Source organism: Penaeus chinensis, chromosome 10 (genome assembly GCF_019202785.1).
Source record: "Penaeus chinensis breed Huanghai No. 1 chromosome 10, ASM1920278v2, whole genome shotgun sequence".
In the NCBI taxonomy this organism is placed as follows: domain Eukaryota; kingdom Metazoa; phylum Arthropoda; class Malacostraca; order Decapoda; family Penaeidae; genus Penaeus; species Penaeus chinensis.
The window spans coordinates 17486234-17510669 of NC_061828.1; the positions used below are offsets into that span (position 1 = coordinate 17486234).

Genomic DNA, 24436 nt, shown 5'->3' on the forward strand with positions numbered 1-24436 from the left:
TATATGTATATATGTGTGTATATACATATATCCATATATGAATGTGTGTGTATGTATAAATATATTTATATATTCATACAAATGTATAGATATATACATTTATGTGTGTGCGTATGTTTGTGTGTATATATATATATATGTATATGCTCATATATATACATATATATATATATATACACATATGAATCGCGTTCATGTTGACAAATGTAAAAATGGTATGAATGAGAAAGAATATCTTCACAATACAAGAGATGTACTTGACCGGTTTCGACTTTGTCCTCGTCAGAAATACATGTCTTTGCCCATGTATTTCTGACGAAGACAAAGTCGAAACCGGTCAAATACATCTCTTGTATTGTGAAGATATTCATTCTCAGTCATACCTTTTATATATATATACATATGTACATACATGCATATATATACATATATATATATATATATATATATATATATTATATGTGTGTATGTATGTATGTGTATACATAATACACATATATGATTTCAAATCATATTTCTATATATGCTCGCCTATATATACCTATTCACATTTCAATACATTCGACTGTCTGCATTTCAACTGATAGATATCCTTACTGTATAGGAACATTCGAGAGCGTGATAAAGGAAACATGGAAGGCATTGTTCTACTTATCGGCGCTGTGACAGATGATTTATAGCCTCAGTGAAAATATTGAGGTTATAAGTTCCACACCGCTTACAATCTATAAAATCACGTGACAAATAACCAACAAACATCCAAGGACACCATAGTTTAATATTTCCTGGTCGGTCATGTTTACAACAAAACTGATAACCTTTATTGCGGGAGATAAATGCGATTCCGGCAGGTAAGCCTCCCTATGGCCCCGGCGTCCCTTGTGGCACCTTGTGACTGACGCAATTTTCAATGTCAAAGGAGTTCGTTTACGTCTTGCGCAATATCAAAGAACCGTTGCCATTGAATGTCCAAATCTAGGTAGTCGCCATAGCAGGTAGATGTGTATCACGCTAATTTCGCCCTTACGATGTGTTTGGAAACGTACTGTCCGTCGAAAAGTAACTACATCAATAGAATATCTGGCACTCATATGCGCCTTGTGTGCGCGCGTGGAGCCGGTCGAGCTCGCGAGTACAGCGCTCTCTGTCACTCAGTCTGGGTTCGTTCTCTGTACCAGAAACACGTGCTCGCCCGCTCTCCCTTCCTCTCTCTGACAGTTAAACATGGTTGGCTGGGGATATTCCAAGGCAAACGGTAAGTGTCTGGTTATCGAATGCCTTTGCCCATTCCCATTTATAAATTTGATTCGCTTGTGACTTTAAATAACCAATGATTTCCATTAGAAATTGCTCGCTTTGGCTTTTCCTAAGATATGTATACTTCCATTAATTTAATCGGTTGAAAACAATGAATAATGTTCACAAAACCAGTAGTTATATGATACAAACAACTGCTGCGGCTCGAAACAACTGGTACGACACGTGCGCTCTCGCAACCCCGCTAGTGAGAGCAACGGAGGTTGATCACCTAGCATTGCCTGATGATCATATACGGCTCACGGAGAGGTCTTGACGGAGTTCAGACCTTTCTCTGTTCACGTGCCGAATGATGTAGCAATTAACCCTACTTGCAAGCGTATTTTCAATGGAAGTTGCGATATTGTAGCCAGACATCCTCTTGGCTTCACCTTCACCGTGACCGCGAGAAGCCCTTTGGGTCGTTCAAGCGCTTTCTATTATGTCAGACCCTTTCTTGATGTAGCAGTGCTGGTTCAGATCGATTCGCCGATATGTTCAAGCTCTCGTCAAAGTAAGCATTTTATTTTGCAACATGTAAGGGAAATTCATTGGGTAGTTATTCACTGCATTTTCGATATGTTATACACGTCGAAGCTTCAGGAATAAGTTGCTTAAGTCTAGATATTATGCATCTGTTTTGAATAAAAAATGTCATTGGTTTTAGTTTTTGTCCGTCAATTGGCGGCCTTTCAATGATTTCACTCCACTGCACGCAATATTCACTGCACGCAATATTCTAGACCTATCTTAGTAACACGGCAAAACTCCAACGTTCCTTTAATCTGATTTGCTTCCGTGACCCCCCCCCCCCCTGCTGTTACGACCCCATTACCTTCCCTTCTAAGAATCTTCAGAAGTAGCCTGCTCGATGTATATCTACATATAACCAACCCTAGCACACGTCTTTAGAGGGATCGGCTCTACCATTCACTCGATGTCCTTTGTTTACTTTCTCTTAGTCAGCATATTTGTTTTTTATTTCATTGTTTTTTCTTCTCAGTATGTGCATATTTGCTATTCTATATTTCTTTTTTCCTCTTTCAACACTTTATTCTTCCTAACGAAATAAAAAAAAAATATTGTACTTGGCAAAAATGCTTTAGCCGTAGCTTTGTAACTGCTCCTTCGACTATTGCCATCCTTAGCTTTACCTCCCGAGTTCGCCGTTCACCCTCGGTTGTTTCACCCCCTTTCGTGTGGGGGATAAGTTTCTTTCATTTTGTTTTCATTACACGCTTTCAATACAGCTGCTTCGTTATTCGTTTTTTTTTCTATTCTACCACCATCTTCGTTTCTGTCGCCCCCCCCCCCCCCCTTCTCTCTCTTTCTCCTGAAGTGTGATGCTGGACGCTGCAGCTGTGTATTGATCCGGGAGGTAAAGCAGGTGTAATATACTATGCGGTATTAATTTTAAAGTTATATTATTCCAGAATGTTATCTCGGCATTTTCTCTCTCTCTCTCTCTCTCTCTCTCTCTCTCTCTCTCTCTCTCTCTCTCTCTCTCTCTCTCTCTCTCTCTCTCTCTCTCTCTCTCTCCTCTGTATTTTTATTTTATTTTTAACTTTGGATTTCTCTAATTCTATATAGACTACCCACAGCCGTAATTCTATACCCATCATATCTCCTGATTCTTACTTGGTGGACGTATGAATGAGTTATATTAATAAGCAATGTCATTGGATGTTATGTTCGTATTATAAGCACCCTTAAAGATGATAACCGTCAGAAGGTGATTCACCCGATGATTTTTTCCCCTTGCTAAAGTCAGATGGTCACAAATGCGTTTATGCTAAATTCAAACGTTTCTTGATTTTCCCCTATTTTTAGCATTGCTATGGTGGAATGTGTTGTTTTTCCCTTCATTTATCTATCTACTACTAGCTGTGCTTATCTTTCGTTCATGCCTTCGCATTCGGATGACCCCCAGCCCATGGAACTCAAACAGGGCGTGTAACCTGCCTGTACGACCTTTAATTGCTCGCTCGTTTACCCTGTGTTAAGCATCCGGGGAGTGGGACCATAACGAGCAGGTTATTCACTCACTGAATAGACCGGTGCTATTCATCATTTGATAGGCGGTGGTTTTTGTCCTTAGTTCTGGATTGTGAGTTGCAGATAGTCTTTTGTTGCAATGGTCGCGATGCGTGTGCAAGTGTGGGAGGCAGACACACACAGTTGTTCCTGGGGTTTGGCAACCGCTTGATCACAGCCACGAAAAAGTGATATGTCATGATCGTGTTTTTGTAAGGGGGGGAAAAAAAAAAGAAAAAAAAAACGGACACGGAGATAGACCCTTGGAGAAGAGGTGTGGGGGGGGGGGAAGCTTATTCATGGGGGAAATCTAAAATTTTTATACATAATTTTTTTTTTGTATCTGCCAATATTGTCTCGCGCTCTCCTCTTCCATCCTCTCCATTTCGCATTCTCAGCCTTTCCCTCATCCTCTAACCCTTTCTCCCTGTGACGAGTATTGAACTAAATCATAATGATCTATATTGAGTTGCCCTTGATTTGTAGTTAAATATAAACTGATGTGTTTCTCAAGCTGTTGACCGTGGGTGTAAATGTGCTAGTCGACAGGCGGATGTATTCTACTTATTCAACCATACATTTTTTTTTTTTCGGGGCGAAGTTGTTTTGACCGTTTGGTAATAGGTTATTGATAGGTAATGTTAACAGGTTGATGATGATATTTTTCTTGATCAATAAGTTCATTATAATTACTTGAAATACAGTGCCATTAAGCCAGTCCCCAATAACCTCTCAATTACAACTTCACTCCGTAAAAAGAAAGTAAAGTTTAGTTCATTCAATCTTGATTATCATTCCACTTTTGGTTCGGATATTTATCCCGTTCCTTGTCCTCGCTATTCATTCTCTAGACTATTTTACTATAATAGAATGGTTCGATTTCTTATTGGAGATTAGTACCACGTTCTTTATACCGTTGTGGAAGTCATATCGCTGGCGGATGTAGGAAAGATTGCATTACATTTTGATAGTACTTGTTCTTTGCTGGTCATAATTGTGCGGTGATAAGATAAGTGTGGCGTAGTGTTGCAGCTATGATAACATGCAGATAAGAGGTTCTGTAAATTTTGTGGATTATATTGTCACTACTTATTGACATTTAGCTTCTGTAATGTATATTAAATTACCCCAAATGAGTTTAAGATTTTCATAATTTGTTAAAAAAGGACCTAAAGACTTAGTATTGTTTCATCTATTATCCTCGAATTACCCTTTCTTATCATCTTGTTCTACATTCTTGAGTTGAATTGACTAATATAGATAAGTCTTCGTATATCAAAGGAGTTCTCAAGTATCCAGAGAAGCGAAAAAACAAGATACTTTATCATACGGATGACGTAAGCATCTTGACCCGTCCTGAGTCATGTTATTCGCTTTAATATTCGCCTCGAAAGAAGGTTATATCAATTGCGCAAAGAATCTACGTCGGCCTTCAAGATGCCGCTCCCACTGCCATTGTCTTGCTAGGATTTCTTGGATGCGCCTCGCTCTTCTTGGGTTTCAACACGCCCTTCTTCGCTCTTTAGCTATCCTTTATCCTCTGTCTGGTGCCCTCTTTGGCCCGGCCTTTTGGAGGAAAGAATCTCGGACGTGAACTGTTGTTGCAATTGGAGATGTTTGGCCTGTGGCAAGACTAGGTGGTTTGCCGGCTTGTAGGTGCACACGCACACGCGCACGCGCACACCTAATAGTTAACCATCCTTAGCTGGTACTACTTTCCTCCAATCCCCTTCCAACCTTCGCCCATGTGCAAGCGCCTTTGCCTCTTGCTCCAGTGTGTAGCAAGAAGTTTCTCCCAGGAGGCGTCTACTGCTGTGAACTTCATCAAGGGAAAACGCCGGTAAAAAGAAAGAAGGGGGAAAAAAAAAAAAAAAAAAAAAAAAACGCACCGGACGGTTTCTCTCGGGGTACTCTCCCCTTGGGCAATTTCAGCACTCGGGTCACGGCTGAACCGAGGCGGCCGCTGCGAGTGGGAATTTTCTTTTGTTGTAATTTTTCTTCTAGCTTTTTACCGCGCTCTTAAGATAGTGATAGAACTTTCGTCAGGTGACTTTAAATATTTTTATTTTAGATTTTTTTAAAGTTCTTATTTTCATACCAAACACGCACATTTTGTTTCTCCTCACATTTGTATTATTTCCTTGGTACTCGTACATGAAAATAAGGCCAATGCTTTTTTTATTCCCCGAAATGCGTTATCTTTATCCCCTCGTCGCCCCCCCCCCCTCGTTCTCTTCTCTCTTCTTTCTTTATTCACTCGCCCCTCTTCTCTCTTCCTTTCTTTTATTCCCTTATTCCCAAAATACTTTCTCCCCTCTTCTCTATCTCTCTTTATTCCCTCGCCCTCCACTCCACTCATAGTAAGTCGTAGGTGTATAACTCGCAATACATCAGAATTCTTGCAGTGTGTACAGTAGGCCCTTTCCGTGACAAACATCCAGACATGAGGGTTGAATGAAGGTGATGCCATGCATACTAAGATTCTTCATGTGTACACGAGCGCCTTTATTTCCATTTCCTTTTCCTTTTCCTTTTCTTTTGGGGAAATTGAACTGGAAAGCCGACACGTGTGTAATAGGTAATATAGTATTTCTTATAGTTTCCCGTTGGAATACCTCGTCTTTGCTAATATTTTTAAGATGTATATTTTTCGCATTTATTATAATGATGTTGAATTATATAACGCCTATATAATAGTTAGCACATATAACTTATTCATTTTCCAGTATATTTAAGTAGACGTGAAAATCAAAAATGTTCTTTGACGTAAGTGGCGGACCAGAAAGACGCGTTGCTATGACAACCCAGTAGCCATTCAGCTTTAACCAATGTGCCAATAGGCCACCTCGTTAATAAGAGAAATAAGACCAAACATGCACGGATAAACAAACCAGTAAGCACAGAATAAAGATTGGAAAAACAAGGTACGAAACAAGAGGAGATACATAATTCAAAAAGAATAAAGAATTGTCAATTCTGAAAAGGAAAAAGCGGGGCAGAAATGGACAACGGAAAGGAAATTAAAAAGATGAAAAGTAAAAGATACAACCCAACTATACAGGAAGTCCATACAGTGCCGACATGAAATATACGCACAGCCCTTTTGGGAATAGTAATGAGCCATTGGTAAATCATGGTCAAGGTAGCTAACGCTGAGACCAAGTTCAAGGCGAAGGATAAACACGCCATGCTATTTATATATCTTTAGGGGGGAAAGCGTTATTTCACTGTTGGTGTTTCCCGTAGTCTATTTACTCTTCTTAATGCTACGATATTGTAACGAGCCTTTTTTTTCTGCTTTTGTTTATGTAATGTGGATCTATAAAATCAGGAGTGGTTTCATTCCTTGTATATATGGGTGTACATTTGCACGCTCACAAACTGCTTATATTGCACATATCATACACTTCTTGATAATAAAGAACCTAGTAGTTATATGATGTTGCTGTAAGGAAAGCGGTATATTACGCAAGTTCTTCCACTTCAAACTCTCCAGTTACATACTTCAACTGGAAATGATCAACACACGTCAAACAGGTTTTAGAATCTGGTATTTTCTAAACTGTTCCGGTGACACATACGTTCTGTGATATTTAGTAATTCATTGTTCTTGTTGACTGTCTCTTTAGCTAATAAGCAGCGAAGTTCAAATGTTAACTTAAAATATCTTCATGCTTGTAAAGTTGGAGTATCTGTGTGTCCATGAGTCCAACAAGCTACGTAGACATTATGCTTCCTCCCACGATAATAATTAAGATGCACATGGCTATGCACGTTTAGATTTCTAAAATGATTGGTGCATTGCGTGATGCCAAGATTCACGGCCGTGTCATGAGAGCGGCTACCTGCTGTCTCCTCTCTCGCACCATGCGTTCCAACGGTTACCCCTCCCTATTGATTCTTTGTTAACTCTTACCCACCAGCCAGCCTCTTTCTTGTCAGTATTACTTTTTTCCACTACAGTTCAATACTTGGTATTTTTAGGGAGGAGATCTCAAGAGCCTTAGTTTTTTTTTTTTTTTTTTTCCTTTTAACTTTTTGCCTATTCTTTAAGGCCTTTTTTTTCTTTGCTTCTTCCAACTTGGCACAGGTTATTCTCAAGGTCTTGCCAAAGTATTTATAAATTCTGTAATTCATATCTTCTTTCTTGCATTGTCATTCTGCATCCTTTCTTATGGCTCTAATTCTTGATCCTGTTTCCTCTTCTTCTTTCCAGCTCATCTTCCCACTCGCAGTGGAAATTTCCAGCCCACATCTTTTCCACATTTTTTTTTTTTCTTCCTTAATCAGTAGTCACTTCAGATATCAGTTTAATTTACTTGGACCACAGCGGCCTCTTCTGCCTCCTGGGACTCCATATTTGGACACATTAGACGGCTGGGAGCATTTTTTTTTTTTTTTTTCGTTCATTTAAAAGCTCTTGGGATTCCCTCTGACGTTCATATCCCTATGCTGCAAGCGTAGAAGAGATTCTGGGTAGAATTTGAAATCGGCTAAAAAAAATTTTTTTTTTTTTGAGTGGTAAGTGAAGACGGGATTAGTAGTCCAAGAACTTTCCAGGAACCACATTAACACCACCAAGGTGAGATGAAAGCTCTCAGCCTCCTACCTGCTTTGGAAACTCACGGTCAAGGGAGTCTTCTCGCGGTAACACGGTGAGATCGCAATCCAAAAACGCACATGGGATGATTTAAAATTTTCTTCCTTTGTGAGAAGTCTGTCGACAGTCATTTTCATCCACTTGCCCCTGGCGCTGGTTCAGTCGCGTCGTGCTTGATTTCGTGGGTGTGAATTGTATAGGCCTACGCATTTGTAATAACTTTTCTCCCTAGTAAAAAATCAAACACCACGGTAAGGAAAGGTGTATGGGGCTGGTATTGATCATCCATAACATTCTGCTCGTTATTTTTCTACATCACATCTGCAGCATCAGCTTAAAAAGCCACGTAGCAAACCTGGGGCCGCCGCTCTACCTCTCTCGCACAGGCAAAGCGTGTGCAAGTGCAGCGCCGCTTTAAACTTCACACGTCACTGGACCAAACATTCACACGAATTCCATGGTACACTTTCGTCCCCTTTTCTTTATATGACCTATATTTAGATTTCTCCGTCTATACAAGCCAATCCATTGGTACTATTTTCGTGCGGTACATAAACGAGACTAAGTTCGTGTATGCTGGTGCTTGCGTGTTGGTACCATCGGCGCTAGACACGGCAGAGCGTACGTGCACCGTCTTTGAACGCCATGGAGTCGTCTCTTGTGATGTGCTGTGTTTGTGTTAGCTAATCTCGGTATCTTATGTTCCTTCTTACTCCATGTGTCGATTTCTGTGAGGTCGCGGCAAGTTTTCTAAGAACCGGGAACGCCAATCGATAAAACCCCATGACATTTCCGAGCGAGGCGAGCGGAGAGGGTATTAGGTATGACTCGCGCAGCACATCAAGGGTAATGGACTGTGTATTATAAAAAAAAAAAAATTAAACGTTGCTCTAGCTGTGGGGTTTTTCGGGAGATGCTTAGTGTTTGAGGCGATTCCAGGAGAAGCGAATCTCGAGCGTTCTTGGGGTTATCGCAGATAGGTTTTATTCTTGGCTCGTCTCCACCGCCGGCTATCGATTTCTTCCGGCCGAGGTACTGGCTGTGACGTCAGTGTGTGTGTGTGTGTGTGTGTGTGTGTGTGTGTGTGTGTGTGTGTGTGTGTGTGTGTGTGTGTTTTCTCATTTGCATGTATGCGAGTGTGATTCTTTGTTTATATGGTTTATTTGCTTGCGTGCGTGCGTGCATGTGCTGATTTACATGTTGCATGTTTAGTTCGTGGGAGGATTTAAGCCTGTTTGTTTTTCCCCATCTTGTCACCTCGATTATTTGAATGCTTAAGACCTCATAATACGTTTCCGTTGCTACTATTTATCCCACATATTAATGGAATCTTCCCTCACTTGTGGATGCCTCTTCCATTCATGATTACCTCTTATCTTTTATAGTCTTTTTACGAATGACGGCCTGTTTATTCCTTGTTAATCAGGGTCAATTGATCGAGTGATGCGTATTGCCCAGACGGTTTGGTTTGTTTGTTTGCAATCTATATATAGCTCAAAGTTGGAGGTGGGGAAGGGGGAGGATCTATTTGCCTGACGAAGAAGCCTTTCAGAAGCTTTAGTGACATTTGTTGGAGGTTTGGTATTCCGTAATGTTTCGTTCAGCTGGTATCTTTAACTGTGTATTTTTTCAGTGATCGTTCATGCAAAGTTTTGTGTATATCCATTTTTATTAGCTATTTGATGTCTTTTTTCGTCTTAGTGCGGGGATGTTCTATAGTTATTTTATTTATTGAAAGATTATTTTCCATATTCCATTACTAATTTCAATCTCCTTTTTATATAACCTTTTACATAGACGCATAACCTAGCGCACCGACCCACTCGCTCCCACAGATGATATCTTCACCACATTCTCTCTCCTCATGCCACTCTTGTCCTCATTCAACCTCAGCCGCAACGCCCTCCCTCAGCCTCGCTCTCGCATCGGAAATCTCTTGGTAATGACCTCCATCACGAAAGGCAGTTTTGTGAGCGATGAGCGAGCCTGACAGGTGCCCGGGAAGGCAGTCTTGGATTATGGTATTGCGAGGTGGCGGCGTGTGGAGTGGCATGTTTCATTTCTGTTTCTGTGGCGGCGTCATGTCTGTTTCTATCTTTCATTTGGCGGCTTCATGGCTTTTGCAGTGCCACGTTTCGCCTCGGTGTATGACAATGCAAAGTGTCAGCTGAATGGGCCGTGTCATATTCAGTCGCATTCAGCGTCGCGGCGTCACGAGTCTCCTCTTTCCCTCTGAAGTGCGTCATCCCCCGTTCTCGCAATGATGAGCATTTCTTGAAAACAGTGACTGGGAAAATAAACAGTTCATATAATCTACTTATTCTCATTAGCGGAGACAGTACTTGGTCTAATCAGCACAGTCGGATAATAAGACGAGAAAAACAATGACATTGTTTGGGATATTGCACAAATGCGTTTCAGTGCGTGCAAGTGCGTGATCACATGCCTATCAAAGCAAAAGTCATTTGCCCTCAACGCCCTGTACAAGCATAATCAGTTCTACAAGCAGCAGCTGTTTTATAAAGAGACTTATGCTTTGACGGCGTTCTTTCATTCTGTTCACCGTGATCAAATATTGATTTTAAATAGATGTATCTCATCCTCTTCAGATATCGCTTTGATATTGATTCATCTGAATGAGTAGATGTCTTTGTATTTCTCTCTCTCTCTCTCTCTCTCTCTCTCTCTCTCTCTCTCTCTCTCTCTCTCTCTCTCTCTCTCTCTCTCTCTCTCTCTCTCTCTCTTTCTTTCTTTCTTTCTTTCCACTCACGCCATTCATCTAATTCCCTCGCCCCCTCATTATATCTATCTCTGGCAGTAGGATGAGTGCATTGGCTTAAGTGACGAGAAGGGTATCAGTGTGCTTGGTAAGGGCGTGTGTGTTAGGAGGGAGGACTGGTAATGTAACCGAAGATTCTCTCATTGACAACAGCAGGGTATAAAAACGGCGATAGGAATGGCGCCAACAGGACAACGCTAATAACATCAATGTTTTAATACTATGACTTTTAGTTTTAGCCCTACTCGATTTACTCTTTTTGTACACAAGTTAGGCCGCTATATTCATGGCTTCTGAAGCATCTGGCGAGCAACTTGGCTATCGCACCTTTGCGGCGGGTAGCCAAGCCCCCGTGCCAAGGATAGGTAACAAGTGTTCCCTTGTAAGAACGCGCATTGTTTGCACATTTGAGCGAACGGCATGTAATTAACGGGGGGAAATAAGCCATCATTTTAATGGTAACACTTGGTCTTGTTACAAATGAGTCGTTAGGGCGGTGCTGAATCATGACTTTCTCATGTAAATGGAAGAGTCCCGTCATGGTGAGAATAGAACTTGCGAGCTTTACAAAAGGATTGCTCTTTATTTCGTCCTGCTCTTTCGTCCTGCTCTTTCGTCCTGCTCTTTCGTCCTGCTCTTTCGTCCTGCTCTTTCGTCCTGCTCTTTCGTCCTGCTCTTTCGTCCTGCTCTTTCGTCCTGCTCTTTCGTCCTGCTCTTTCGTCCTGCTCTTTCGTCCTGCTCTTTCGTCCTGCTCTTTCGTCCTGCTCTTTCGTCCTGCTCTTTCGTCCTGCTCTTTCGTCCTGCTCTTTCGTCCTGCTCTTTCGTCCTGCTCTTTCGTCCTGCTCTTTCGTCCTGCTCTTTCGTCCTGCTCTTTCGTCCTGCTCTTTCGTCCTGCTCTTTCGTCCTGCTCTTTCGTCCTGCTCTTTCGTCCTGCTCTTTCGTCCTGCTCTTTCGTCCTGCTCTTTCGTCCTGCTCTTTCGTCCTGCTCTTTCGTCCTGCTCTTTCGTCCTGCTCTTTCGTCCTGCTCTTTCGTCCTGCTCTTTCGTCCTGCTCTTTCGTCCTGCTCTTTCGTCCTGCTCTTTCGTCCTGCTCTTTCGTCCTGCTCTTTCGTCCTGCTCTTTCGTCCTGCTCTTTCGTCCTGCTCTTTCGTCCTGCTCTTTCGTCCTGCTCTTTCGTCCTGCTCTTTCGTCCTGCTCTTTCGTCCTGCTCTTTCGTCCTGCTCTTTCGTCCTGCTCTTTCGTCCTGCTCTTTCGTCCTGCTCTTTCGTCCTGCTCTTTCGTCCTGCTCTTTCGTCCTGCTCTTTCGTCCTGCTCTTTCGTCCTGCTCTTTCGTCCTGCTCTTTCGTCCTGCTCTTTCGTCCTGCTCTTTCGTCCTGCTCTTTCGTCCTGCTCTTTCGTCCTGCTCTTTCGTCCTGCTCTTTCGTCCTGCTCTTTCGTCCTGCTCTTTCGTCCTGCTCTTTCGTCCTGCTCTTTCGTCCTGCTCTTTCGTCCTGCTCTTTCGTCCTGCTCTTTCGTCCTGCTCTTTCGTCCTGCTCTTTCGTCCTGCTCTTTCGTCCTGCTCTTTCGTCCTGCTCTTTCGTCCTGCTCTTTCGTCCTGCTCTTTCGTCCTGCTCTTTCGTCCTGCTCTTTCGTCCTGCTCTTTCGTCCTGCTCTTTCGTCCTGCTCTTTCGTCCTGCTCTTTCGTCCTGCTCTTTCGTCCTGCTCTTTCGTCCTGCTCTTTCGTCCTGCTCTTTCGTCCTGCTCTTTCGTCCTGCTCTTTCGTCCTGCTCTTTCGTCCTGCTCTTTCGTCCTGCTCTTTCGTCCTGCTCTTTCGTCCTGCTCTTTCGTCCTGCTCTTTCGTCCTGCTCTTTCGTCCTGCTCTTTCGTCCTGCTCTTTCGTCCTGCTCTTTCGTCCTGCTCTTTCGTCCTGCTCTTTCGTCCTGCTCTTTCGTCCTGCTCTTTCGTCCTGCTCTTTCGTCCTGCTCTTTCGTCCTGCTCTTTCGTCCTGCTCTTTCGTCCTGCTCTTTCGTCCTGCTCTTTCGTCCTGCTCTTTCGTCCTGCTCTTTCGTCCTGCTCTTTCGTCCTGCTCTTTCGTCCTGCTCTTTCGTCCTGCTCTTTCGTCCTGCTCTTTCGTCCTGCTCTTTCGTCCTGCTCTTTCGTCCTGCTCTTTCGTCCTGCTCTTTCGTCCTGCTCTTTCGTCCTGCTCTTTCGTCCTGCTCTTTCGTCCTGCTCTTTCGTCCTGCTCTTTCGTCCTGCTCTTTCGTCCTGCTCTTTCGTCCTGCTCTTTCGTCCTGCTCTTTCGTCCTGCTCTTTAGATTTTTTTTCTGGGCTGCTTGGCAACGCATGGGCTATTGTGATGCGTCCGTAAAGGCCTAATTGCATTTAACAAGTTAGGCCTCGCCGAGAAGCACACAATTATCGGATTTCTTATCTGATCACATGTGGAAGGACAGGTATAATCGGTATTTTCTTTCCCTTGCGGGTTAAACAAGTCTCCCACATATTTTGATGCTTTTTTTTTTTTTTTTTTTTTTTTTCTTATCTGAGCTGTTTCGTTCAGAATCGCGCCGCGACCGTGATCTACGATAGCGATAAGTCACGTGATATTAGAGGCGTCACGCCACAACAATGACAACCGATAAGAGCACGTGGTTTAGGGATGGCGTGGGGAATGGCGGCACAGTGATTTTTTTTTTTTTTTTTTTTTTTTGAATGGGCGTTCCATGACTTCGTATTTTCTAGTATTTATTCAGTGATCTTTCAAAATTTGGGCGTATTGTAAAAGGCTACAATTGGATGTTTGATAAGACTTGTGAGGCAAGTAAGCGGAAAGGAGTAGGTATCTAGATCTTAATGGGCCATGATTGGCAAGATTTTATCCAATGAATTCGTGGGAGATGCAATTGTTGGCTTTGGATAACCAAGGTCAAGAGGCTATAGTTTGTAAACTCTATTTAGAAGTTTCCTTCGAAAGTATTTTTTTTTCCAAAATGCGAAACCACGGCGAGAAAAAAGTCATTTTGTAGCTCTGACCCGTGACAAATTTTCATAGACTTAATAAACAGTGATTCTTCTAACGTGAATATTTATCTCATAATTAATCTGTAATCAACACCTTTCTCCTCTTCCAAAACACGCGGAGATGTTCCAACAGGGTGCGTTATGTCAATTATGCAAATTTTTGGTGAAAGAGAAAGAAAAAAAATGGACTCAAGGTCTTCCAAAGCTACTTTCTCACTTTCGGATCAACAAAAAGAAGAGGGAGCCGCCGCGTCGGTCGTTAAGGACACCGGGGAATCTGCCTAATAAAAAAAGGCCTTGCCATCGTGTTTTTTTTTTTTTTTTTTCTGGGTGAATTGATGTACTAAACGTACACGATTGATGGATACATGAAATTCACAATAGACGCACTTGTTTGCTTGTGTACGAGATTATTACGCCAAACGTTCCCATGTTATTCCTAACTCGAAATAGATGAAAAAAATATAGATCTTCCCCCTTTTTTTTTTTTTTTTTTTTTTGTAAAGAAGGCCTATGCTATTGTGAATGGTTGTTATTGCTAGGCTTTTCGGATTGTCCGCGGGCACATTATGCGCCAAATATAGAAATAGTGGCTGTTACTGGATTAACAGGTGTCGGGGAGAAAGCAAGGTCAGGGAGGAGAGTGTTGGTGCGAGGATCTGTTATCTCCCATCTTCTCTGAAAGGAGGTGTTTTTCCTTTTGGGTTTACGTTCTTGAGATAAAGCTTGAGGATTAAGAACACAATTGGGGGTTTATGTGGAGAAGATCCTTTCAGAGGGTAAATATTGTTTGGAGAAATCTAGTGAATGTTGAAAGGAAATATAATGTAAAAGCGTGAATGATAACAAAGTATTGTTGAGTAAAAGTAAAATAAAGATAAGCGTGTGGATGATAAGCATGAAGCCTCCAACATCACCAGCTATCTTATCGCAATAATTAGCGTTGCATGAATCCTATATTAGCCAATATCAAGGGCTATATTTCAGGCGCAGGAATTTCGATGATGCGAGGGAAATCCTTCCTTGGGCGGTCATGGGGAAAATCCCCCAACAAGACATGGCTTTTGAAAATCGAGTTTGATAGAAAGAGAGAAAAAAAAAAAAAAAAAAAAATAAGTTAAATCCTCGCTTTCCCCACTTCACGCTCGTCCCCCCCCTTTTCCTTCCTCTCCTCGACATCCTCTTGCGCTGGGTACAGCTGGGCTTCCGGTTAAAATGATGTAGGTGTTATTTTGGGGATTTTTAGATTACAGATTTAAATCTTGCACAATTTCTACTACTCCTACTACTCCTACTACTCCTACTACTCCTACTACTACTACTACTACTACTACTCCTACTACTACTACTCCTACTACTACTACTACTCCTACTACTACTACTACTCCTACTACTACTACTACTCCTACTACTACTACTACTCCTACTACTACTCCTACTCCTACTACTACTACTACTCCTACTACTACTACTACTACTACTCCTACTACTACTCCTACTACTACTCCTACTACTACTCCTACTACTACTCCTACTACTACTCCTACTACTACTCCTACTACTACTACTCCTACTACTACTCCTACTACTACTCCTACTACTACTCCTACTCCTACTACTCCTACTCCTACTACTACTCCTACTCCTACTCCTACTCCTACTCCTACTCCTACTCCTACTCCTACTCCTACTCCTACTCCTACTACTCCTACTACTACTCCTACTACTACTCCTACTACTACTCCTACTACTACTCCTACTACTACTCCTACTACTACTCCTACTACTCCTACTACTACTCCTACTACTACTCCTACTACTACTCCTACTACTACTCCTACTACTACTCCTACTACTACTCCTACTACTACTCCTACTACTACTCCTACTACTACTCCTACTACTACTCCTACTACTACTCCTACTACTACTCCTACTACTACTCCTACTACTACTCCTACTACTACTCCTACTACTACTACTACTACTACTACTACTACTACTACTACTACTACTACTACTACTACTACTACTACTACTACTACTACTACTACTCTACTACTACTACTACTACTACTACTACTACTACTACTACTACTACTACTACTACTCCTACTCCTACTACTACTCCTACTCCTACTCCTACTACTACTACTACTACTACTCCCAGTTTGTTCGCCTGCTTGCAAAAATAAATGTAAAGGGATTTAACGATATACAGTTCATTAGCAATAGTATAGCCGATAGATGAAGGCTAGTGTTACCATCTAGTAAGACCCCGAAAATAATACTAAGCTGTGTAGATATTCATATAAACCAGATATTAATGTTAATATCTCGCAAGATGTCGAAGTATAATTCTAATCTAAAAGAAACTTGTTGTAACTAATGTGAAAAAGAAAAGAGAAAAAAATCGGCAAGAGAAGAGAATACAGGGAAAAAAAAAAGGTTCATTTCTCCTTTTTTACCCTTGTTCAACACCGCTACGTCATCTAACCAAGCTGAGAGAGTGAATCTGTGTACCTGTAGAAGCTGCAAAAGGTCAGTCATGTCCACATCGACTCTGGTCCATAGTTATCCGATCCGCGTAGTGCTGCTGTTGCGCCGTCATATCATCGAGACTGCGACTTGTTTACGAAGTATTTTGAAGAAAACAAATAAGGAAAGTCATAACTCTGCAACTTTCTTAAGAGGTTTAATTTGTGATGTTTTTAAACTACGAACATTATTATATTAACACGCAAAAGGATGTAAAGGAAGATGGTGATCTCATAAGCCACTACAACCTCTAGGTCACGTGATCTTGCGAGAAAGTGACGAGAGTAGGAGTGGTTAAGGGGCATTGGTAACGGAGCGACATCCTGTGGCATTTGACTGTGGGGGAGAGTAGAGGGAGGGAGAAAGGATGGGGGGTAGTGTGGGAGATGGGGAGTGAAGGGGGGGGGGGGGGCGGAGTGAATGTGTATTAGTGGAGGTGAATGTACAGTATCCATTTACTAAACTGTGTGGTCGGCGTGTGAAACCTTTTCGTTTCATTCTTTTATTTTATTATTTTAGGGGGTAATATGCACCTTTTATGAAGAAAAGTCTTGTCTTGAAGATCAAGGTTTAAGCACTTCATTCAAGGCTCGGTGACTGTTAGCACGTGGAGCCTCGCCGACTTGTAAACAAACGCACGTGCTTTGCCGGATGGAATCGTTTGAGGTCTACAAACGCCAAATCACGTGAATCTGAGTGGATAAAAGGACTAAATACAAATGATTACATGCCATAGGAGAAATCTAAAGTAGGTCAAGTACTCGAGTTGCAGATCTGACAAGGATTGAATTCAAAGCAAAGTAGTAAACAGACGCACATGCTCGCTTTACCACTCGGCGGGGTCACCCACAGCTGCTCTTGCACACGACACTAGTTCTACCAGTCGCTCTGTCTGGTCCAATGCAGGCCATCTGGTCGTAGAAATTCTATATGCGGATTTATCAGTGACTTGGTTATTCACATTTTATATATTTCCTGGTTTTCGCAATACTGGAAGAACTGTTTTCTAAAGTTGTCGAAATACGTGGAACGGATAATTGCATGGTGTGCTGTATCCATACAATTATCCGTAATTTGGGTCTACTCTCTGGTATAGTCCTTTCGTTTTGTATGGATATTTTTTTTTAAAGTTTATATGATTTATCTCTCGCTCTCCCTTCCCTCTCTCCGTAACTGGTCCCTACTCTTTTTTAAACTTCCTCCCTCACCCTCTCCCTTTCACTTTCATTGCTCTCCTTCCTCTTTCCTGCTCTGCCATATCCCTCCTCTCCCCCCTCTCCCCTATCCATCCTGACTTTTCCTCTCTGCCACTCCCCCTCTCTGTTCTCCCTCCTCTTTCCCTCTCTTCCTTCTCCCTCCTCCTCTCTCTGAGCACTCCCACATTTCTTTTTCCCTTCCTCCCGCCTTCCCCCCCCCCCCCTCTCTCTCTCTCTCTCTCTCTCTCTCTCTCTCTCTCTCTCTCTCTCTCTCTCTCTCTCTCTCTCTCTCTCTCTCTCTCTCTCTCTCTCTCTCGTCCCACTCGCCTTCTCTCGGCTTGCAGAACCAGTCGTCTCCTTCAACTTTCACCCAGAGTCCTTGGTTGTTTTTGTGTAAACTTGGGGTAACTAACCTACCTTTTCAATAATACTCCACACTGTTTACAAGAACTCCGTATTTATGGAATTTTGAGGCGGGGTAATAGGTCTCTTTATATAAATCCAAGTTTGGTAATTTCCTTTTATTTAGATTAGTTATTAAATAAGGGTACTTAATTATTATTTTTGTCCGTAGTGCGTCTGACTGGTAAAGAGGAAATTACTAATGGTGTTATATTCGGAAAGTAAATGCACGAGGTGGCAACTCTATTTAGCTGTATATACGTGCATACGTTAATATATATATTTTTTTTTTTTCGTACGTTCATCACTGAACTTGTTTCTGAATATAACGGAGAGCGTACAGTTCTTGAATATGGTTCAGAATTCATTGACGAATTTCGTTTTGTCTCGGGTCAAGAGTATTATTTTTTTATAATAAAAAGGTGAATGAACACTATATAACAAGACTTGACACATTTAAAACTTCCGCTAAGTTTTATTTATTTACACAAAAACTGCAGCTGCATATCGAGTTGGTCTAGTTCCCCAGTCGATGTAAAACGAGCAATCCTTTCGAGTCAAGTGACGAGAGGTCATTGGAACTGCATTGTAGAACGTGAAAGAAGAGCATAGAAAAAAAAAAAGATTTTATCAAGAGCCTTTTACAACACGCCAGTCTCACGGGGAATCCCCTGGAAGTCACGGTAACTGACTGGGCTCCTGAACTCTGATGCAACTGGCCAGGTGGGGCTGGTCCTGCGCCGTCGTCAGCTGATGTCTGCCCCGGCGACACGGAATATGGCGACCTGCTCAGCTGTTCTATCATCTGCTAGGTTTCCCTCCTCTCGCCTCCTCTCGCCTCCTCTCGCCTCCTCTCGCCTCCTCTCGCCTCCTCTCGCCTCCTCTCGCCTCCTCTCGCCTCCTCTCGCCTCCTCTCGCCTCCTCTCGCCTCCTCTCGCCTCCTCTCGCCTCCTCTCGCCTCCTCTCGCCTCCTCTCGCCTCCTCTCGCCTCCTCTCGCCTCCTCTCGCCTCCTCTCGCCTCCTCTCGCCTCCTCTCGCCTCCTCTCGCCTCCTCTCGCCTCCTCTCGCCTCCTCTCGCCTCCTCTCGCCTGCTCTCGCCTCCTCTCGCCTCCTCTCGCCTCCTCTCGCCTCTCTCGCCTCCTCTCGCCTCCTCTCGCCTCCTCTCGCCTCCTCTCGCCTCCTCTCGCCTCCTCTCGCCTCCTCTCGCCTCCTCTCTAATCAGTCGCACAACCGTTTTCCTTCGTAATATCATGCCGAATTAATTGCAGGTATATTTTTGGGTCGGTTGATAACCGCGACAATTTGCATTAAGTTATTCGACAATAGGATAATTGTTCTAATCTACTAAATTGTATCTTGTCAGCTTAATGTGTCAGGTTGGGGCTGAAGGGAAAAGGACGTGGTTGCCTTTTCTTACTGAATTTACGTGTTTGCGTATCCTGTCTCACCCCTAGGAAACAATACAAGTCTTAGTTCACCTTTCCCGAGAAGCATTCATGTACTCAAAATCTCAAGAGACGTTAAAAAAACAGCGTAGTAAACGTGTCCTTCAGTGCTTGAATTCCCGGGGACCATCACGGCAGCATTGCGAAGCCTCTTCCAGCTGTTTCCATTTGTATTGGTCAGCTTTAAAGTTGATGACGCGGTACAGAGGTGCACGGGGCTAGAGGCGAACGGGGTCAGACAGCATGACCTTGGCTCATGTAAGGTTGGCTCTAGGCGGTTGTGTGACAGTGTGTATTTTATCTATGCGGTCGTTGTATGTCATAGGAGATTGAGACAAAATAGCCTGAGGGTTAGGCTTATTGCGCAGTCTCTTGTTAAGCACGATCCTTTTCTTCTAGTACTGTCTGGCTGTCAGTCAAATAATGGGCACTTACAATGAAAGCTAATAAGCGAGGCAGTTGCTGTACTATTGAATCAAATCTGCCTTGAAACTGGCCTTTGAACTACGTCTTCAAATTATGGTATAACAGTAAAATGCAGTGCAAATGCAAATTTGAAATTGTGATTATATAACTACATTTTTTATGTAGAACTACGTGACATTTACTGAATAAATGCCACACGCCTTATTCTGTATCGACATTGACCTCGCTCAAGATGACCTCTTCGTTTGGCGTTTCTTACACGACTGTTGGTATAATTAGATGGGAGATGATAGTACACAGTGAAAGGGAAAGGGAACGCTATAAACCTGCCGTTGAATGAGCGAGGAGACGGTGTGAGTAAGGCAGGTGAATGGTCTGGTAGCGTACTAGTTGACGAGTGAACAGGGATTGGCCATGCGTGGGGATGATGACAGATGATAATCGGTTCGCGATGAGCCGTGACAGTTGACAAGGTGAACGGCGAGAGGGACTGGAATAACAGCTAACGAGTGGGAAAGTTATGAAACACACCAACGCACGCGCGCGAACAAACAAACAAAAAAGGAAAAATGTGCAATGCGCAGAGGTGTGGCGAAGGCAAACCGGAGTAAAGGAAGGAAGTGAGTGAGTGCAAGTGCCGTTGTTAATGCCTGGTCATGCAGCCAGTCATACCAACAGCCATCCTGGTGCCATGCATCGCACTAGTATCAAATATGGCATTCCTGACTATGCTGTGGGTGCCAACAAAGCTTTCTCCTAAGAATATGAAGTAAAGATAGCATAAGTGGAAGCTGCAGCAGTTTATAATTATAAGTTGGGGCGAAATCTAAACCCTAGCACCTGCCGTCTCTTGTTTACTCTAAGGGCTTGACGAGTGTTGCAGTGTACCGAATGCGCTGAATTATGGCTCTGCACGTTTTCGGGTTTGTTGGTTTTGTGTATGTAGAGTTACCAAAGAAGATTCTGTTGATAAATGGTTATATTACACGCGATGAAAACAAAGAAATTAATACGGATTACTCTACGCTATTTAAATGCTTATTATAATTAAAAGTACTACTTATCCACAGTACAAAAGAACAACACGATAAAGCAACCAAGTGGAGGAATCACGACGGCAATTTATTATATATCGCTTGAGAACCGACCGCCACAAACACGCGAGAAGGTAGACCAGAATGATGAAATGTGCGGGAAAGATCATGGTCGGATTATATGGTTGGTGCAGCCTCTATCCCCTCTGTGAAGGTTCTTGTTGATTCTTCCTTTTTTATCCCTCTTTTCTCTTCTGCCCTTCTCTTCTCTTCCCCCTCTGTCTCCTCATTGGTGAGTGTGTACAGTATTAATTTATTCATTCAATCTTCCCACCTCCCCATCCCTTTCCTTATTATAAACTCACGAATGGGATCCCCAACACCAAGGTTTTCCTCACAACTGAAAGTACCCAAAGACTCCCCATAGCGTAAAACCTTGACCTGCGTTCTCTCCACCTTGTTGCATGCCCTACTCCGTCTCAGTCTCCACCCGTAGGCAAGCTGGGATGAAGTCTCTTTGTGCGTCTTTTTGTGACAAGTACAGCTTGTAACGGACACAGGTCTATATAATTTTTAGTAATTATTTTTTATTCGTTATCATTTTCTTATTCGCCTAGGAGTGTAAGCTGACTTAGTTCCATATAACTTCAGATTACCTTCGTGTTGTCATACCTGCCTGACGTCGACGCTTACTAGCTAATATCACCATTATCTGTAATAAACTCTAATGACAGACCTTGTTGCGAAATGAGTACATCCGACATCAACTTGTAATCTAGCATTCTTCAGTTCATATTACACTCGTTGCCTTACACTGGAGTTGTAACTGTGACTAAAATAAATCAATCTATATTATTGTTCTAGTTTTAGCAGAGGTCGTTGCTTGGTTAATCTGGGTCGTTCTTATGTTGTGTACTGGGTAACGCGATTGCTAGATTTGTGATACGAGAAAGTGCTTTCCAAATCTCTCCCTCTCTCCCTCTCTCCCTCTCTCCCTCTCTCCCTCTCTCCCTCTCTCCCTCTCTCCCTCTCTCCCTCTCTCCCTCTCTCCCTCTCTCCCTCTCTCCCTCTCTCCCTCTCTCCCTCTCTCCCTCTCTCCCTCTCTCCCTCTCTCCCTCTCTCCCTCTCTCCCTCTCTCCCTCTCTCCCTCTCTCCCTCTCTCCCTCTCTCCCTCTCTCCCTCTCTCCCTCTCTCCCTCTCTCCCTCTCTCCCTCTCTCCCTCTCTCCCTCTCTCCCTCTCTCCCTAAAATCTAACTCTGGTATTTGGGAGAAATTTGGTTATGGCAAAACTACAGTACACCGCGACCCACCCCATCTCGCCATTCAAACTGCGGTCGATACAAGGTGAGAAAGCAGACATCTCGGAGCCTCTGTCTGATTTCGTGATTACTTTTTTTTTTTTTTTTTTTTTTTTTTTTTTTTTTAGTAACTAATATTCAAATGTGTGAAATGTTACGGTCGAGCGCTTTGCGGCAAACACATGTGCACTATTTTGCATGAAGGGGATTTAAATTAAGTTTTCATGTGTATCTTAAAGTGCATCCTTTGTTAGTTTAGGGTTGAGTTGCACGTTCAGTGTAAACAAACCTCGTCTGGCGCTTTCGTTGCGAAACATTGCAAGATCAGTGCCAGGGGGGGCGGCGGGGGCGGGGTCGGGGGGTTATCGGTGTTGTGGGGGGTGTTTTTTGTTAAATTGTTGGCTGACTGGTCTGGGGTGGGTGAGTGAGTGTCAGGTTAATTCTGCATTATGCCCTTATTAGGAAAAGTTAGAACACTAGATGGTGGTTGAATTATTCTTAACGGTATTATAATGTGACCGCTTTGCATTGATGTTTTTTTTTTTCTCGTCCATATAAAGAGTTGTTGCTGATTGATTCTCGACATAGAATATCTGATTAATGGGCACAATTTGTAGCTCCTTTTTTGTACTTAATATAACTTGGATGTTTAGAAATGCGTCACCTAAGGTGTTACAAGAACACATGTTCTAGTCCGTGAAGGTCGGTTAACATAACAACCACAAGTAACATTATCGGAAGGTGAGAGAGTGCATACATTTTAACTTTGATAATATACATTTCGGTATGCAATTATTTTTCTTGTATAGATATTACCATGTGTATAGATTAAAGGAATGGATTAAATTGAAGTTCGAATTTTGGAAATAGGAAAGTTGCCTCGATATCTGGCGGAAGTAACAGCCCAAACAGTCTCGTGACTCATGGGTGATGAGTAATCTATACGCCTCAATATCGAGGTGAGTTGGTATCACTGTTATTTTCCTTGTAATTATTATACAGTTTACATGTGGTTGAAACGTGTGCCTTTTTGTTTGGATGAATATAGAGGCTGTGAGTATATCCATGCTTGGCTTTATTTGGGATATAGGTGAAGAAGTACCCTGGACAAAAGTGTAAATACATTGACGGGAGTATTTATTAAAAAAAATAGTCCACGTGTATGTAAAAAATAATAACATAGGGAATAGTACGAAAACACGGGGATGAAAAGACCTTATATGATGAGGGACAAGGTGAATTGAAGATAATTGAACTTTATTGACGCAGTAGCTCGTCTGTCTTGCACATTCAGGAGCGGCGCCCAGAGTACTCGGGAATGGATTATACGGGCTTGCATTCCAAGGAGTCTCTCATAGCGGTAGGAGTAGAGTGTATGGGGGGTATGGGCGAAGCTTTAAATCTTGATAACAGTTAGGACTTGCTAATTCATTGAAGTCTGGACATTAATGCACGTAGACTAACCTTCAACGAACCATTATGCGAGATTTACCACATGAATCTGAGCGCTAAATGATTTGAACAATTTTCTGTGCTGGTGATATTAAGTTTGATTTTTTTTTTTTTTTTCGTATACAAGAGAATGAAGTTCCGCTTGGTGCTACATAATATACTGGATTTTCCTGGAAATGTGACTCACGGTAAAGGACAATATTTTTAAAATTTCAAATCAATTTTATGATTAAACTCTTGAAGGTAGCTTTATGTACATGGAATTAATGATGTGTGCTGCTTTTATTTTTTGCACATGTGAAGCCATTAGTTTAGACGTTATTTTGCTGTCCCCCGTGCTGTTTTGTGTACCACTTGACACGGCTTGATTAATGAACTCTGCCTTACAATGTAGTAAACATAATAACTTTCAACACATCAATTCCGTCCCCCGCTGTCTCCCTCCGCCTCTTCAACATATATATTTTTTCCATATACCTCTTTCATATTTAATACAATTCGATAATCTTTCTCGCTCTCAAAAGCGAGCATATCAGACGGGTATGCGTACGCGCTCTGACGCATGGTATCCAACATGCGCACGCGTCGCAGTATGCACGACGGTTAAAACACTGGCGCGCTTTGACGTCAGAGCTTGTCACGTGGATACGAAACAGAGCCTGGTGGAGCGCCCGGAACATTTGTGATATTTGTATTCGTAAAGATATTTTAAGTATTCAGCAATGATGTGTGTATATATAATTACTCGCTAAATCATGTATCAAGGGTAATTATGCCAGGTAGAGAGAGAGAGAGAGAGAGATTGGTCTCATTACTTATTTTTAGTTTCATTACACTGCCAGGGAGAGGGAGATTGAAGGGGGCAGAGGGGAGAGAGGGAGGGAGGGAGGGAGAGCGAGAAAGAGAGGGAGGGCAAGGGCAGCGGGGGCGTGGCTCA

General features: G+C 42.6%; 1 protein-coding gene across 1 annotated transcript in view; it reads left to right on the plus strand.

Moving 5' to 3' along the window:
* The first annotated feature begins 1103 nt into the window (after window positions 1–1103).
* LOC125029661 (carbonic anhydrase 1-like) overlaps window positions 1104–24436 on the plus strand; it is a 29349-nt gene continuing 6016 nt past the window's right edge. Inside the window, exon 1 of the mRNA XM_047619679.1 lies at window positions 1104–1255. Coding sequence (XP_047475635.1) covers window positions 1225–1255 — 31 coding nt within the window. The 5' untranslated portion in view covers window positions 1104–1224. The remainder of the gene's footprint in view (window positions 1256–24436) is intronic.